This window comes from Lepidochelys kempii, chromosome 2 (genome assembly GCF_965140265.1).
Source record: "Lepidochelys kempii isolate rLepKem1 chromosome 2, rLepKem1.hap2, whole genome shotgun sequence".
Classification (NCBI taxonomy): Eukaryota; Metazoa; Chordata; order Testudines; family Cheloniidae; genus Lepidochelys; species Lepidochelys kempii.
In genome coordinates this window covers 142,538,200-142,556,196 of record NC_133257.1, presented here as the reverse complement: position 1 = coordinate 142,556,196, position 17,997 = coordinate 142,538,200, and the positions used below count along the sequence as shown (strand labels likewise).

Genomic DNA, 17,997 nt, shown 5'->3' with positions numbered 1-17,997 from the left:
AGTGAAGTCGGTATTAATAAAACCAAACTAAATTCACGTATCAGAGGGGTAGCTGTGTTAGTCTGTATCCACAAAAACAACGAGGAGTCTGGTGGCACCTTAAAGACTAACAGATTTATTTAAGCCACTTCTTCAGATGCATGGAGTAAAAATTACAGATATCTGTAATTACAGGTATCTGTAATATTTACTTATTTTCTCTTATATTTATACATATTTATACCAGTATCTGTAATTTTCACTCTATCCATCTGAAGAACTGGGGCTTTTTACTCACAAAAGCTTATGCCCAAATAAATCTGTAAGTCTTTAAGGTGCCACCAAACTAAATTCAAAGAGTTCTAAATACTGTGACAAAAATTCTCTCTCTCTCAGTTGCAGATTTCTATCTCCTCTGATCTCACAATAGATCTCCAGTCTTCCAAAATGCCCTTCTGCAAAAATGGGAGGGCGGGAGGGGGGAAGGGGGGAATTTTCAGGCCTGTTTGATATATGATAAAGCAGCAGAAAGGAGACAAATATTTTTTTTCCCCAAGTCACCTTTAAATCCTTTGTTTTGTCTCATTTGTCAACAGAGGTAGAGTGACTCTGGTGTAAGGAAAGTCATGATAATTTGCAAACACCTGTAACAGTAGAAGTCTCTCCTAAATCATCATTTCTGCAATTTGCCTTAAAGGAGTTAATTCAAATAAGTGAATTCAATTTAACGAGGCCATCAAGATGTGTATATGCTCTACTGAGTTATCTTGATATTGTAACCCAAGTCCTTCCTTTCCCTCTATGACCCTCACTTGTTTGTCAATCTGAATTTAGAATGTAAGCTGCTCAGGTCCAGGGCTATGGGCCTGATTCTGCACTACCTTGCACAATGAAGTCCAAGTGAGAGTAAGGTAAATGCAACTCGCCGACAGATCAGAGTGCTAACATTTTACACTAATTTTATAGATGTGTAAATGACTCCACTGCCTTGCACTTCGAGTTTCAGGCTCCAAGTCATTACTTGTTTCTGCAAAGCAGCTTGCCAACCACTTCTGGCTACGCAAAAGTAATAAATAAATAAGCTTATAAGCACCAATGTTGAGAGCTCAAAATATGGCCAGACCAAAACCAGTTAACAATAACTTTAATATTAGTAGAGCATTTAGTTTATACATGTGTCCTTAACAGTACTGAACTCTGTCTGCATCCTACAACTTTTCATGTTGAATTTTTAAAAAATAATACTAACAAAATTTCTTGAGTTTCTTCTTGTAATCAATGCATACAAGTCTTTTTTGCAGTTTTCCATGTCTACACCTTGCCTACATTTTACTGGCCTTTGCTTTGTTTTCATATAAAATAAAAGTACAATGCAGTTTTGCTTAACACCATAAGACATTCTGACAATTAAATGGGTTTAAGAAACATTCAATGTTACTTATTTTTATCCTCCCACCACTTTAAAGTATACTAAAAACCAAATCAGATGGTCACCATTTACAGTTAGCATCAACATCATTTTTTAACGTCAAATCTTACAAAGGATGCATCTTTTGCAGAGTTTCTGAGCATGTCTTTAAATTTCCTTTGAAAGCTTTTGAATCATAGGCCCACACCACATCTATTCCTTCTCCAGTAGTATGATCAGGCATCCAATGTGGGAAAGGAAAACGGCAGGCAACAACTCTGGCATTGTGAACAAGTTCTTCTTCAAGCTTCTTCTCCAACTGTGGCATCTGTGGAGCAACAACAAAAGCCCTTCAGATGGTGTGCAAGACAGAAGCGTTCCCTCTTGAAACTACTTCAGGCACTCAAAACTAATCCAAGGCTTGAAGATCCCTGTTTCAGTCTTAGAAAGCTTCCATGATGCAGGGTCATATGCTAACTTTGATATGCAGGTACACAGTATATGAAGCCAAAACACAGTCTTTAATTTATTCTGAGTAATGGTAAGAGCAAGAAAATTTTAAGTTTACATAACTTTTTAGAACTTACATATCACATTTATTGGGAGCTATATCATCCTCTACACCGGGGTAGGCAACCTATGGCACATGGGCCAAAGGCGGCACGCAAGCTGATTTTCAGGGGCACACACAATGCCTTGGTCCTGGTCACCGGTCTAGGGGGCTCTGCATTTTAATTTAATTTTAAATGAAGCTTAAACATTTTAAAAACCTTATTTACTTTACATACAACAACAGTTTAGTTATATATTATAGACTTATAGAAAGAGACCTTCTAAAAACGTTAAAATGTATTACTGGCATGCAAAACCTTAAATTAAAGTGAATAAATGAAGACTCGGCACACCACTTCTGAAAGGTTGCCGACCCCTGCTTTACACAGAAAAACTTGTGTAGGGGGACAGGATACTCCACAAGTTTTGACTCAATTTCATCCAGCTCACTGGACTGGTGGTGGGGTTTGACCCTCTATTGAACATTCACGTGTTTTCATCCCCCTAAAACTTTATTATGTTCCAGAATCCACATACATCTTGGAGGCTAGTGCCTCTATGATGCTTCATGCCCCTACGGCATCTTTTGGAGAAGTCAGTGCATCCCTGATGGCTAATGACCAAATCAACAGGAGTGGGAATTGGAAGGTGGAGTTACTGAATAATACGGTGATTGAAGAGGAAACAATGCTACAGAGAGGCCAGTCCCCTTGGCTCCACGCTCTCACCTTGTGCAGGTTAATCCCTGCCATAGTACCACAGGGCCAATATGCACAACTCCCCCTACATCTACAACCCTCTGGCCCGAGATCCATTCAATCCAGCTTCCCTCCACCTGCAGAAAGCTGAGTATATAGTCAGGGACAAAGAAAATAGGATTTGCCAGACCAGAACAGACCAATGGTTCATCTAATTGGTCATTTTACCTCCAGCAATAACTTATACCAGATGCTCAGTGTTAGGATATAGATATTCAGGCCTGTCTGTAAAGGCCTATACTCTAAGAATTTAGGTGTATTCTTATCGCTTGGCTAGTTCTAGAGGTATAAAAGAAAGAAATCACTGTCTGCCGGTGTAAGTGCCTTCTATTACTGTGACAGTTTGTGGCCCTGTTCTTAGGCTAAGACCTTTGGCTAAGCAGCAGAGGCAGCCATAAGCTGGGAAGCGAACAGTCACATCCTCACATTCCAAACTAGTCACACTGAAATAAGGTGCTATTCGGCTGTTAGGAATACAATCCTGTCCTGATAGTTCCTATCACCTCCAGAGAAAGGGAAGTGCCTAGAAAATGTAAAAGGAAACTTAATTTGATAGCATCCTGTCTGGCAAGAACTCACTTATCAATAGCTGGGATGTGAAATCCTCGCTTCTGTGTTGTCTTGTCATTGTAGTTCCCACTTTGCTATTGTTTGTCTGTATAATCTCTGTCTGGTTCTGTGATTGTTCCTGTCTGCTGTATAATTAATTTTGCTGGGTGTAAACTAATTAAGGTGGTGGGATATAATTGGTTACATAATCATGTTACAATGTTAGGATTGGTTAGTTAAATTTCAGGAAAATGATTGGTTAAGGTATAGCTAAGCAGAACTCAAGTTTTACTATATAATCTGTAGTCAATGAGGAAGTGACTGGGTGTGGGAAATGGGAGCAGGGAATGGGAGTAAGGAAATTGGAATCATGTTTGGCTAAAGGGTAGGAATGGGAACAGGGACACAGGCTTAAGGCTCTGTGGTGTCAGAGCTGGAAGGAGGATACTAAGGAAGGAAACTGGAATCATGCTTGCTGGAAGTTCACCCCAATAAACATCGAATTGTTTGCACCTTTAGACTTCGGGTATTGTTGCTCTCTGTTCATGCAAGAAGGACCAGGGAAGTAAGTGGGTGAAGGAATAAGCCCCCTAACACTCAGAGGAAAGTGAAAAAGATTCATCATGTACCTAGACCTAAAAGGCCTTACCCCAGATGCTCGCCACTTTATGACCTGAAGGAAGAAGGCTGACAGACCTTCTAATTTGTATCCTGGCTCAGGAAAGGGCTCATGGTATGCTTATACATATCCAAGTTGTCACTTTGGATGGGCTATCACCAGCAGGAGAGTGAATTTGTGTGGGGGGGTGGAGGGTGAGAAAACCTGGATTTGTGCTGGAAATGGCCCAACCTGATGATCACTTTAGATAAGCTATTACCAGCAGGACAGTGGGGTGGGAGGAGGTATTGTTTCATATTCTCTGTGTGTATATAAAGTCTGCTGCAGTTTCCACGGAATGCATCCGATGAAGTGAGCTGTAGCTCACGAAAGCTCATGCTCAAATAAATTGGTTAGTCTCTAAGGTGCCACAAGTACTCCTTTTCTTTTTGCGAATACAGACTAACACGGCTGTTACTCTGAAACTAAAGCAATAGGCACTATACAAATATATTATAAAATATATACAAAATTTTCACTGGATTAACATGTTTAAAAAAATCTCCCCATCCAATCCCAAAGTTCTCTCCTTTCAGTCCACTCAATATCTCCAAAACATCTCCAACCACCACAGATAAGATCCTCTCCCTTCAGTCCACCCATACACACATACTGATCAACCCTCTCCTTCAGAAAAAGCTTGTGGGAACAGAGATCTTGCAGTGTGGCCTGTGGGTCAATAAATCCAGGCTCTGTCTTTGTAAGTTAGCCTTAGACATTAAATAGAAAAAAAGTAATATGCTCATGGCTTCAAACTAGGCCAACACTGTAACTGACCTTTCTACAAGTAATAAGATATAAGAAAATATGTGTTACAAAGTGTCCTGAGGCTGAGCTCTCACAACCACCATACTGAAGGCAATGGGGGCATTCCACAACCAGAAGGAAGCCCTCAGCATTTACTTCAGACATTTGGGCCCATTGCATTTATGGCAACATTTGTGATCATACCAAAAAGTATTTTATTATTTGAGGGATTTAAAACAAAAACAAACAAACAAAAAACGCATACTACCACAATATTGGATTAAATAAGTAAAATACTCTTTTTCCCCCCCACAAACGTTTGTGGATCTTCCTTCTACCTAATTAGGTCAGATAGCAACAATAACTAATCTACCTCATCTTAGGCTGCTACTAATTCTGAAGTTTGTTCCAAACACGTATGTCTAATCAATTTGTTCACATTTGTTTTTCTGTGCAACTGTTAACTTCCTATTTGCCAAATAGTCTTCCTGCCTCTGCACCTTTGCCCTTAGAGATTCTGCAATGCGGCTACAGAATTTCTAATTGCAAATTCATATCTGTACTGGCAAGTGAACCAGAGAGTGATCATAATATCACTCAGTTCAGAAAGGGTGGTCTAATTTCCTCACATATTAACTGCTTCAAAGAACAATTACTACATGATAGTCTTGTCAAAATCATGCAATTGAACACTTTGTTTTCTAATTACAGATATCCCTGTAACAAAGGCATCTACTGCCCTCTCCTGGAACAAAGACTGCTCCGGTGCAGTAAATCAACCAAAATGGTTAGTTTATTACCCAGTCTCTTGGGAACGCATACAATAAAACTGTTGGAACACTTGATAATGTAGACTTTCCTTCAATATGCCAACTACAGAAGTAGAAATAAAACTGCATTTTAAAATACACAGTTTTCAAAATGAGAGAGTACTGTGGTTGGTGTCTGAATCAGATAAGCTTTTAGTCCTATTCCCTACAAGAGAAAAAAAAAAAAAAAGACAGAAAACAAAACAGAATGTTGGTATTATTATGCTTCCTACTGTGACTCCCTGTTTATGTTACAACGATATTTTAATCACACACTATTCCCGTTTTACACTACGACCATATACCGCATTTCTCTGGCATAAACTCTTCACACATTCCATGCCACACAGTCGCCTGCCCTAAGGAATGAAACTACTTACAAACATTAATGGGGGAGTGAAAGGGAGATATCTCAGTCCATTCATAACACATACAAGGCTAGTGCTCTTATTACTGTCATAAAAGTATGTAAATGGAATAAATATTGTATTTTCTTGCCCTTCAAAGGAAAATGTAAAAATATAACCAAATAGCACTTGAAAAAAAAACCAAAAATGAGTTTTAAAAGTTTGAATGAGTCACAGAATCATAGAATCATAGAATATCAGGGTTGGAAGGGACCTCAGGAGGTCATCTAGTCCAACCCCCCTGCTCAAAAGCAGGACCAATCCCCAATTAAATCATCCCAGCCAGGGCTTTGTCAAGCCTGACCTTAAAAACTTCTAAGGAAGGAGATTCCACCACCTCCCTAGGCAACGCATTCCAGTGTTTCACCACCCTCCTAGTGAAAAGGTTTTTCCTAATATCCAACCTAAACCTCCCCCACTGCAACTTGAGACCATTACTCCTTGTCCTGTCCTCTTCTACCACTGAGAATAGTCTAGAAACATCCTCTCTGGAACCACCTCTCAGGTAGTTGAAAGCAGCTACCAAATCCCCCCTCATTCTTTTCTTCTGCAGACTAAACAATCCCAGTTCCCTCAGCCTCTCCTCATAAATCATGTGTTCCAGACCCCTAATCATTTTTGTTGCCCTTCGCTGGACTCTTTCCAATTTATCCACATCCTTCTTGAAGTGTGGGGCCCAAAACTGGACACAGTACTCCAGATGAGGCCTCACCAATGTTGAATAGAGGGGGACGATCACGTCCCTCGATCTGCTCGCTATACCCCTACTTATACATCCCAAAATGCCATTGGCCTTCTTGGCAACAAGGGCACACTGCTGACTCATATCCAGTTTCTCGTGCACGGTCACCCCTAGGTCCTTTTCAGCAGAACTACTGCCTAGCCATTCTGTCCCTAGTCTGTAGCTGTGCATTGGGTTCTTCCGTCCTAAGTGCAGGACCCTGCACTTATCCTTATTGAACCTCATCAGATTTCTTTTGGCCCAATCCTCCAATTTGTCTAGGTCCCTCTGTATCCTATCCCTGCCCTCCAGCGTATCTACCACTCCTCCCTGTTTAGTATCATCCGCAAATTTGCTGAGATTGCAATCCACACCATCCTCCAGATCATTTATGAAGATATTGAACAAAACCAGCCCCAGGACCGACTCCTGGGGCACTCCACTTGACACCGGCTGCCAACTAGACATGGAGCCATTGATCACTACCCATCCATCTACTGTATCATAAAAGTGGTCTCTCGAAATACCATTTTCACAGTAATTTTAAAAAGCCATACAATTTCATCTGGAACCTGACATTTTATGGGTGATATACAGCTTTCTCAAAGTGAAAAACAGTTTCCCTGTACGCTCTGCAAACTAGCAATTATATTAAAAGCACTCCATCTTACTAATCTTTACAAAGGTAATTGAAGAGTACTTCAGTACTACGAACTGATACACGGTCGAGGTGCTTTCAGTTTTTGAAAAGTGTATAATCAAAGTTCAATACTTTGTTCTTTACCATACAAGTCTACAGAAGCGAGCTGAAACTAGTCAATACTCATCCTCCCTGAAAACTATTTTACTGAAAATCTGTAGAATGATCAATTTCAATGATCAAATGGAAATTGAAATTTCAAAATGGAATTTCAAATTCCAATTTAAAAATGGAATTTTGAACATTCCATTAACTTTTCAAGTAATTTAAGCTGTTTGTAAGAGTTCACAGAATTATGGTTCTGAACTATATTGGAATTTGGACTTCATTAGACAGTGCACAAATTGGAATTTCGGAAGAACAGACAGACAATTGAGATTTAGATCTTCTGCAGAAGTTTCAAATTGTAACAGGTTTTATTATTTAAATGTCTATAAACTATAATCAGCATTTTGTCAAACCAAAGACTTGAATGTCAAAGGTCCCGATAAGTGGACTCACTTTATAGATCAATATCCCAATGCTGAATGCCTTGCTATTATGGTCATAAAACACAATACAGACAATGAAAGAATGAAAAGAGACTTACCATTTGAGGTACCCCAAAAACAACAACATTTGTATACTGGGAAAAGCTAACCTATTAAAAAAAATTGTATATTACCGTCATTGTGGACAATCAATATTTATAATATGAGTGGATAGTGGGGGGAATGTTAGTAATAATAATCTTCCCTTTATTCACACTCTTTTTCACAGCCAGGCCTCCTACACCAAGGACAAGGACATGGAATTATATAGAAGCCACTACACCAGCTCAACATAGCCCAAGGATTCCGCAACACAGGGTAGCTTTGCACCAATTGAGTGGCACAAAACTGCTTCAGTGTCACCAAGGCTCTGGCCCTAAGTTCCAGAATATTAATCAATTCAGAGAAGTTGCACAAGTTTACTCATTTTTACTCCAGTTCTTATCCCTAAGGAAAACTTTGCTCATTTAACATCCTAACTTTGCCACCTGTCAATTAACTCTTTAGCAATATATCTAGAGTTAAAATGGACTAACCATTTCTAATCCAAGACTGTGTTTTGAGTCCCTCACAACTTTCTGCAGTTTTTAATTATTGGGAAGGAATGTCTGGGTCAGTTCTCTGCCTTAAGATGATTTAAAGAAAAAACAAAAAAACTCTCATTCAAAAATAGTTTATCTGTTTCTGAACATGGGGGTGGGGGGGAATACACTTTTCCCATTATATAAAATTCTTGCCATTCTTTTTCTTTATCACTCAATGGCTGAAACTGCAGGGGGTAGGTAAACTGAAATCCTGCAGAGAATTAATCACTAAGAAGTGTTCTGATAGAAAATTATTCTGATTTATCTGAATTATGAGGCTTTGAAAAAAATCAAACTGCACTATGTTGCTTTAAAACAGCTGTGTTCAAAAATCGAGTGTGTGTGTGCACACGCACACATATTATATACACACATAAAATGAAAGATAGTCCTACATGACATGTAGGCACAATAAGAATATGAACATGCACATCTTATACAGTGCCCATGGAGGCCTGATCCTGCACCATTACAGAGAGTAGTCTTGCCACTGATTTCAGGGAGTGCAGGATCAAGATCTGTCTATGGCAGGGCTTTGTAGCACCCAGCCTCATTCAGTAAGTACACAAATGTGAGCGAAGTACTCAATGAATCAGGGCCCCAAAAGAGCCCTTGCAAAGGGTTTCAGAGTAGCAGCCGTGTTAGTCTGTATTCGCAAAAAGAAAAGGAGGACTGGTGGCACCTTAGAGACTAACCAATTTATTTGAGCATAAGCTTTCGTGAGCTACAGTCACTTCATCGGATGCATCCAATGAAGTGAGCTGTAGCTCACGAAAGCTCATGCTCAAATAAATTGGTTAGTCTCTAAGGTGCCACAAGTACTCCTTTTCTTTTTGCAAAGGGTGTATATCCAAGGACCAAAAAACAGCAAAGCATTTAAGCTAGTGAGTAGTCATAGTTAGCATGTGTTTGTGTACTTTGCTGTATCAGGGCTTGGAAGAGCACATTATAGGAGACAACATTCCAGTGGTGTCTAATAAAATAATTCCAGATTATGAAATTTATTTTTTTCTTTCCCTTAAAAAGAAATACCTGAGGTTTCCATTATTTAAAAAGAAAAAAAAATACTGCAGTATGAGAATGTTGAGGCTGCACACAAGCATACTTAAGTCAGTAAATGCTAAAGTTGAACTTGCCAGTGCAACCATAACTCTTTTCCCTTGTGCACATGAATGAGTTACATAATACCACACTATTCTCAAATAATACAAAATAATCTAGTGAAAGTTGTAGAAACTATATATTTGTATACATTAGCATAGTTAAAGTTGTAGAAAATATTATATGATATAGGGTATTATTTGAGAAACAGTGAGATTATCTAATTAGTATCTGCATCATAATGCATGAGCACATTCACTTTGCATCTTTACCTTTGGTATTTCCTGACTTATGAATGCTAAATATATAACATTAACATTATTTTAGCAGAGGGTTTTTTAATAATTATATTATCTACAGCTGTGTGTTTTCAAATTGATCACTTCTAATTCACCAGTGAAATTATTATTGCATACTTTGATTTCTATAGTACTTTTTCACAAAACACGTACCTTCCACAAATCTGAAATATAAAATTTGGCATTATGATGCATCCCTTCTCTCCAAGCACGGTATCTGGAGTACCAGACTAGCCAGGGATTTAATTCATAACCAACAGCTTTGAATCCTTCTTTTGCAGCTGCTATCACCTACAAAAAGAAAAAGCAGTCTTCATTCAGGGCCAGAATAAACCTACAGCATGACACTATTTATGATAGAATTGTGCTTGCAGGAAACATAAGAGAATAGTGTAATTTTATTAACAGCAGAACCCAAAAGAAGAGTGCTCTATGTCTTTATTAGTTGTGTTTATCCACCTCTGGCTGCTTGAACACTAAAGCCCCAATTAATTAATCAGGAGAATAATATGGTAACAAAATTAGCAACTTTCAAGATATGCAATATGTAAAATTTAAACTACTTGACAAGTATCTTTAAATAATAAAATGACTCAAATCATGTGAAACTAAAATTTAAAAATTCTGTATTAGAAATGTATGGAAAAGTAGAAAAGGATAAGAAAGTAAATATTTTTTGTTCCTGAATAAAACTAGTCAAATATTCAAATAGTTTATTCCACACATTTTGAAGTTTTCCATATCTATTAGTTAATGAACATTTTTTCCATTATGCACTATTAAAAAAATTCACAGTCAAATAACTTGACATTTTCATATTATTTGAAGAATACTATTTTCATTATTTGCCCAAAGGTATTCCTGAAGCCTGTAATATATACTTTTAAAAACAGTCTAACTGATTTTGTCTGAATTTTTGTGGGATGGAGAGGAAAACTTTTAAACAGGGTAGAGAACCTTCACAAATACCAGGAAAAAGGGGTGCATAATGGAAAATATCTACTACAGTAGCTCACTTTTATAACACTGTTTGATGTACATGAATTTAGAGGAGCCAGAGTTTTATAACTCACAATACGTCCATCACCGCTACCTATGTCAACCAGAGATCCACTTCTGTACTGTAACATTTTCAAAACATTTTCAATCTGAGTTGAAGTTGCAGGTACAAAAGGAAGGCAAATTTTTCTCAGTGCTGGAGTTATGAATGGAGTGACAACAGCATACAGTACTACCAGTGTGCCACCAACAATGCCAGGGACCAACATTCCCCAATTTCTTTTTCTTGCATTGTCATTATCAAGGTTCATATGCAAGATGCCTTGGGTATGGCTTTCTCCTTGAAGTACTTTTGACATTGACAAAGTGTACCTGAAGAAAGGGAAAAACATATATAACATGACTCCTTTGAAATGCCAAGTACAAACCTATTTATTTCTACAGACAAAAGCTTGTTGGTGAACAGTATACAATAATAGAATCATATACTAAACTCTAAGGCTTAAGCTACATTTTATATAAAGCTTACCTCCTTTTGAGCTGGGATGTATTCATAAATCCTATTAACAAAATATTAAGTGGCCTTGGAGAAAATCATCAGAATAGAATTGAATTTTAAAATCTGTTCTTTCTACCATAATTGACTTTTTTGCTCACCTTGGGCCATCATAAATGTACTGGAGAGCAAGGAATACATAACTAAGAAGCACACAGCCTATTTTCATCCAGAACACAGGGAAATTACACATTTAACTCCCATTAATACAAATAGAAGTTAAGTACATAAATCCCACATACAGAGAAATGAAAACACCTCCACTCAAAAAACCTGTTCTTGTGCATAATGATTGCAAAATTTTTATTTTAAAATATCAGTAGCTGTTTTCTCATCAAAATAGAACTGTGTTCAGTCATGAAAGGAGCAGGTTTCTTCTACTTAAAACAGAGAAAAATAGGTAAAAAAAATCAAGTAGTTAAGTGCAGTGCAGTGCAAAGCCTGCTAATAAACCTATGGTTCAATGTAAAAAGTACAACACATTCTTCTTTATGTACTTTATTTAATATCCAAAGGTAGCCAAGCATTCTCAAGGAACACAGACAAACAGTTGTACAGAAATAATGTAAGTCTGATAATTTTTCTTTCAACTCATTGTAATATCATATTAACACTCCAGACACAATATGCCTTTAAAAATCTTAGAGAGAATCTGAATATCGTATTTTTTATGTGAAATGAATATAGTGCTCATGAAAGGTTGACCTGACAACCCTGTCTTATATTTTGCAACACAATATAGCAAAGTCAGTGAAAGTGCAGGCTTCCCCACATTGTCCCACTGGTGTGCTTCCGTCTTGATCAATTTTTTTGAGAACATCAAAATAGTTAATACGATGTTGCTACACTTACATAAACAGGAGGGCCCCCCCTCCCCTCACGTCATCAGGCATTGTCCATACAAGTGTGACATTTACCACTCAAGATCCAGTACCACATGGTGTTGAGAGCAAGCTGCTTTGTGCCAAAAGAGCTATGGCATGATAGAAGTATGAGCCATTTGCAGAATCAATGGCCAAGATTTTTAAAAATGAGTGCCCAAAGTGCCTAAGCTCTATTTTCACACACTTAAGTAAATATCCTAATTTTCAAAAAGTTGTAATTTCAAGGGGTGGGCAGGGTGTGAAAGGTATAGACCAGAGGTGGGCAAACTATGGCCTGCGGGACCGTCCTGCCCAGCCCCTGAGCTCCCAGCCAGGGGAGCTACCCCCGGCCCCTCCCCCGCAGCCTCAGCTTGCTGTACCGCGCCGCCAATACTCTGGCCCACCGCTCCTGCCAGGTAGCGCGGCAGGCTCCGGCATGGTAAGGGGGAGGGAAGTGGAGGGGTTCCAGGGGGCAGGAGGCAGTTGGATGAGGCAGGGGAGTCCTAGGGGGCCTGTCAGGGGGCAGGGGTGTGGATAGGGGTTGGGGCAGTCAGGGAGCAGAGGGTTGGATAGGGGGTGGGTTCCTGGAGGGGTGGGGGGGTTGGATGGGTGCGGGGTTCTGAAGGGGCCAGTAAGTGGGATGGGGCAGATAGGGGGCAGGGGCCAGGCTGTTTGGGGAGGCACAGCCTTCCCTACCCAGCCCTCCATAGTTTTGCAACCCCGATGTGGCCCTTGGGCCAAAAAGTTTGCCCACCCCTGGTGTAGACAAACCTGCACTAGCCCTGACTCAGCATGCTAAAAAAAAAAGGAGTGTAGATGCACAGGTGGTGGCATGCACTAGCTTCTTCCAGCACACCTACTGTTTCAAACTGGTTTGTACTCTGGGAAGCCAGCAAACCCTACCACCCATGGCCAAGCTACACAGCTATTTTTAGCATGCTAGCTGGATCTCAGCTGGGAATTACACCTTTGGCTCTAATGTAGACGTGTCTTAGTCATATCAGTTCAGTAGCTGTCCCCAAATGGAAAATGCCTCAAATAAATCTTGCAGAAAAGGATCTGGGGGTTTTTTACCCACAAAAGCTTATGCACAAATAAATCTATTAGTCTTTAAGGTGTTTAAGGTCATTGTTTTTGTGGACACAGACTGAGAGCTACCCCTCTGATACTTGGGATTACAATGGATCACAAACTAAATATGAGCCAACAATATAATATTGTTGTAAAAAAAGCAAACCTCCTTCTGGGATATATTAGTAGGAGTGTTGTATACAAAACAAGAATACTTCCACTCCACACAGCGCTAGTAAGGCCTCAACTGGAGTATTGCACCCAGTTCTAAGCACCACACTTTGGGAAAGATGTGCCCAAAAAGAAAAAAGTCCAAAGGAGAGCAACAAAAATTATTAAATGTCTAAAAAAAAGATCTACGATGAAAGACAAACAACGGGAGAAGACCAAAGGAGGACATGACACCAGTCTGCAAATATGTAAAAGGTTTTATAAAGAGAAAGGTGATAAACTGTTCTCCTTCGCTGCTGAGGACAGGACAAATAATAGGCTAAAACTGCAGCAAAGGTGTAAGCTACACATCATGAAAAACCTGTCAGGGTGGTTAAGCACTGCCACAAATTGCCTAGGGAGGTTACGGAATCTCTGTCGCTTGGGGGGGGAAGGGGTTTAAGATCAGGTTAGACAAACACCTGTCAGGGTCACTCTCTAGATCAGCGGTCTCCAAAGTGGGGTGAAGGGGAAAGTGCCACCTCCCTCCGGCCGCTGGCTGCGCAGCTGCCCCTGAGTCCTCCGGCCCACGCTCGCAGGGCCGCATTCAGAACAGGGCTTTAGAGCTGCAGGCCAGGGCCCCGGGGCGCCCTTAGCCCAGGGCCCTGAAGCCCCTAAAGCCCCTGTGTTCCGGGTGGCCCTGCCTGCCGGGGGTGGGGGGCAGCTCCCAGAATTGTGGCCCTGGGGGTGGTGCCGCGCTGCGCAGAGCCACCTGCACACTCTCTGCACCAAACAGGAGCTGCCCCACGTAAATGCTCTGCACCTCCTGCCTGCCCCAGCCCTGAGCACCCTCTAGCTCAGTGGTTTGAGCATTGGCCTGCTAAACCCAGGGTTCAGAGTAACAGCCGTGTTAGTCTGTATTCGCAAAAAGAAAAGGAGTACTTGTGGCACCTTAGAGACTAACCAATTTATTTGAGCATGAGCTTTCGTGAGCTACACCTCACTTCATTGGATGCATACCGTGGAAACTGCAGCAGACATTATATACACACAGAGATCATGAAACAATACCTCCTCCCACCCCACTGTCCTGCTGGTAATAGCTTATCTAAAGTGATCATCAAGTTGGGCCATTTCCAGCACAAATCCAGGTTTTCTCACCCTCCACCCCCCCACACACAAACTCACTCTCCTGCTGGTAATAGCCCATCCAAAGTGACCACTCTCCCTACAATGTGCATGGTAATCAAGGTGGGCCATGTCCAGCACAAATCCAGGCTCTCTCACCCCCCCCCCTTTTTTTTTTCCGGGGACACACACACACACTCACTCTCCTGCTGGCAATAGCTCATCCAAACTGACCACTCTCCAAGTTTAAATCCAAGTTTAACCAGAATGTCGGGGGGGAGGGGAGGAAAAAACAAGGGGAAATAGGCTACCTTGCATAATGACTTAGACACTCCAAGTCTCTATTTAAGCCTAAATTAATAGTATCCAATTTGCAAATGAATTCCAATTCAGCAGTTTCTCGCTGGAGTCTGGATTTGAAGTTTTTTTTGTTTTAAAATAGTGACCTTCATGTCTGTGATTGCGTGACCAGAGAGATTGAAGTGTTCTCCGACTGGTTTATGAATGGTATAATTCTTGACATCTGATTTGTGTCCATTTATTCTTTTACGTAGAGACTGTCCAGTTTGACCAATGTAAATGGCAGAGGGGCATTGCTGGCACATGATGGTATATATCACATTGGTGGATGTGCAGGTGAACGAGCCTCTGATAGTGTGGCTGATGTTATTAGGCCCTGTGATGGTGTCCCCTGAATAGATATGTGGGCACAGTTGGCAACGGGACTTTGTTGCAAGGATAGGTTCCTGGGTTAGTGGTTCTGTTGTGTGGTATGTGGTTGCTGGTGAGTATTTGCTTCAGGTTGCAGGGCTGTCTGTAGGCAAGGACTGGCCTGTCTCCCAAGATTTGTGAGAGTGTTGGGTCATCCTTTAGGATAGGTTGTAGATCCTTAATAATGCGTTGGAGGGGTTTTAGTTGGGGGCTGAAGGTGACGGCTAGTGGCGTTCTGTTCTTTTCTTTGTTAGGCCTGTCCTGTAGTAGGTGACTTCTGGGAACTCTTCTGGCTCTATCAATCTGTTTCTTCACTTCCGCAGGTGGGTATTGTAGTTGTAAGAAAGCTTGACAGAGATCTTGTAGGTGTTTGTCTCTGTCTGAGGGGTTGGAGCAAATGCGGTTGTATCGCAGAGCTTGGCTGTAGACAATGGATCATGTGGTGTGGTCAGGGTGAAAGCTGGAAGCATGTAGGTAGGAATAGTGGTCAGTAGGTTTCCGGTATAGGGTGGTGTTTATGTGACCATCGCTTATTAGCACTGTAGTGTCCAGGAAGTGGATCTCTTGTGTGGACTGAACCAGGCTGAGGTTGATGATGGGATGGAAATTGTTGAAATCATGGTGGAATTCCTCAAGGGCTTCTTTTCCATGGGTCCAGATGATGATGTCATCAATACAGGGCAAGTAGAGTAGGGGCTTTAGGGGACGAGAGCTGAGGAAGCGTTGTTCTAAATCAGCCATAAAAATGTTGGCATACTGTGGGGCCATGCGGGTACCCATAGCAGTGCCGCTGATCTGAAGGTATACATTGTCCCCAAATGTAAAATAGTTATGGGTAAGGACAAAGTCACAAAGTTCAGCCACCAGGTTAGCCGTGACATTATTGGGGATAGTGTTCTTGACGGCTATTACCAGCAGGAGAGTGAGTTTGTGTGTGTATGGGGGTGGGAGGGGTGAGAAAACCTGGATTTGTGCTGGAAATGGCCCACCTTGATTATCATGCACATTGTAGGGAGAGTGGTCACTTTGGATGAGCTATCACCAGCAGGAGAGTGAGTTTGTGTGTGTGGTTTTTGGAGGGGGGTGAGAGAACCTGGATTTGTGCAGGAATTGGCCCACCTTGATTATCATGCACATTGTGAAGAGAGTTGTCACTTTGGATGGGCTATTACCAGCAGGAGAGTGAGTTTGTGTGGGGGGGGGGGGGTGGAGGGTGAGAAAACCTGGATTTGTGCTGGAAATGGCCCAACTTGATGATCACTTTAGATAAGCTATTACCAGCAGGACAGCGGGGTGGAAGGAGGTAATGTTTCATGATCTCTGTGTGTATATAATGTCTGCTGCAGTTTCCACGGTATGCATCCAATGAAGTGAGGTGTAGCTCACGACAGCTCATGCTCAAATAAATTGGTTAGTCTCTAAGGTGCCACAAGTACTCCTTTTCTTTTTGCAAACCCAGGGTTGTGAGTTCAATCCTTCAGAGGGCCATTTAGGATCTGGGGCAAAAACTGGGGATTGGTCCTGCTTTCTGAGCAGGAGGTTGGACTAGATGACCTCCTGAGGTCCCTTCCAACCCTGATATTCTATTCTATGAACTCCCTCCCAGACCCTGCACCCCACCCTGAGCGCCCGCTGTATCACAAAATGTTAAACCAAGATTTTCAAAAATAATAAAAGCATATTCAACCACATTACTCTCACTAATATTTTTTTAGTGAGAGCAAAAAGGTTTTTTGTACCGTTAATAAAAAATTTAAAAAGTTAAAAATATTGTTTATTTCATCTTTATCTCATTGTTTCTAATGTCTTTTTGTGTATGTTTTATAATTTACCTAATATATTAGTACAGTAGTACATGTATATAATTTATACATAAACAAATATACATATATTGGGGTGCGTGCTCAAAAAATATTTACTGGTAGGGGTGGGCGACCGAAGGAGCTTGGAGACCACTGCTCGAGAGAACACTTGATCCTGCCTCAGTGCAGGGGACGGGACTGGATGATCTAGCAAGGCCCCTTCCACTCCTGCATCTCTCTGGCTCTAACTTCCACTCTTCGAGCCTCAAGGGACTTAATAAAGGGGGAAAACCAGCAGCCCGAGCCGGCTTCCCCCGGCGCGTCGCTTCAGGAGTCACCGCGGCAGGGGCGGGCGCGGCTCCGCGGCGTGGCAGACCCAGGGTCCCCCGGCTAGCGGGCGGGTCCTTGGCCAACGCGCCGTGCACCGGCGGGGGCGGCGGTAGCCCAGGCCCGGTCCGGCACGCAGGGGCTCCACCCCACCCCGGCGGCGCAGCCAAGGGCCCTGCCTCGCCGAGCCAGGCCAGCGCCCTCCCCACTCACCGAAGGGCCGATACCGCGAGACTCGGAGGAACAGGCGGGAACTCCTCGTGGGGGGACTTGGACGGAAGCAGGAGCCGCGGAGTGGACGATACCACCCGAAACGCAGGGGGGAGGATCGCCCGGGGCAGGCTGCGCAGCACTGTAGAGTAGCGTATCCCACCTCGCAGCGCGCATTTGCGCCGTTTCTTTCTGCTCGCGCTGTAGCGCCGTGGACCCTGCGAATATGACGTGTGTCGGAGTTCCGCTTAATGGTCTCTCCCACTCTGACTTGCGCCCTTCTTTCCGTTAGACGCTTCCAGAAGGGCTCAGGGGGGCGCCACATTGGTCCCAGCTGAGAAATCCTTCCGGTAGTAAGCCGCTGCGCATGCGCGGCGC

At 41.9% G+C, this 17,997-nt stretch overlaps 1 protein-coding gene across 6 annotated transcripts; it reads right to left on the bottom strand.

The window, feature by feature from the left end:
• Window positions 1-157: 157 nt before the first annotated feature.
• On the bottom strand, window positions 158-17,983 carry ATPSCKMT (ATP synthase c subunit lysine N-methyltransferase). 6 transcript variants are annotated; one of them, XM_073332364.1, is made up of 5 exons: window positions 17,783-17,983; window positions 10,819-11,173; window positions 9,956-10,093; window positions 7,878-7,928; window positions 159-1,715 (listed from the first exon to the last, which is right to left on the bottom strand). In XM_073332364.1, exons 1-5 carry the CDS (start codon window positions 17,794-17,796, stop codon window positions 1,515-1,517), a joined length of 759 nt encoding a protein of 252 aa, XP_073188465.1. In that variant the 5' UTR covers window positions 17,797-17,983; the 3' UTR covers window positions 159-1,514. The 6 variants fall into 6 exon arrangements, with proteins under 6 accessions (XP_073188470.1, XP_073188465.1, XP_073188467.1 ...); XM_073332366.1 differs by lacking the exon at window positions 17,783-17,983 and adding an exon at window positions 17,623-17,704; XM_073332365.1 differs by lacking the exon at window positions 17,783-17,983 and adding an exon at window positions 17,200-17,615.
• Window positions 17,984-17,997: the final 14 nt, after the last annotated feature.

Bases quoted from the DNA above. Each gene is read 5' to 3' on its own strand.
- ATPSCKMT (XM_073332364.1), bottom strand. The intron at 10,094-10,818 runs GTGAGCTACTGT...TTCTTTTTGTAG, and splicing joins CATCAAACAGTGTTATAAAA to GTGATAGCAGCTGCAAAAGA. The intron at 7,929-9,955 runs GTACGTGTTTTG...TTTTTTTAATAG, and splicing joins ATATTTCAGATTTGTGGAAG to GTTAGCTTTTCCCAGTATAC.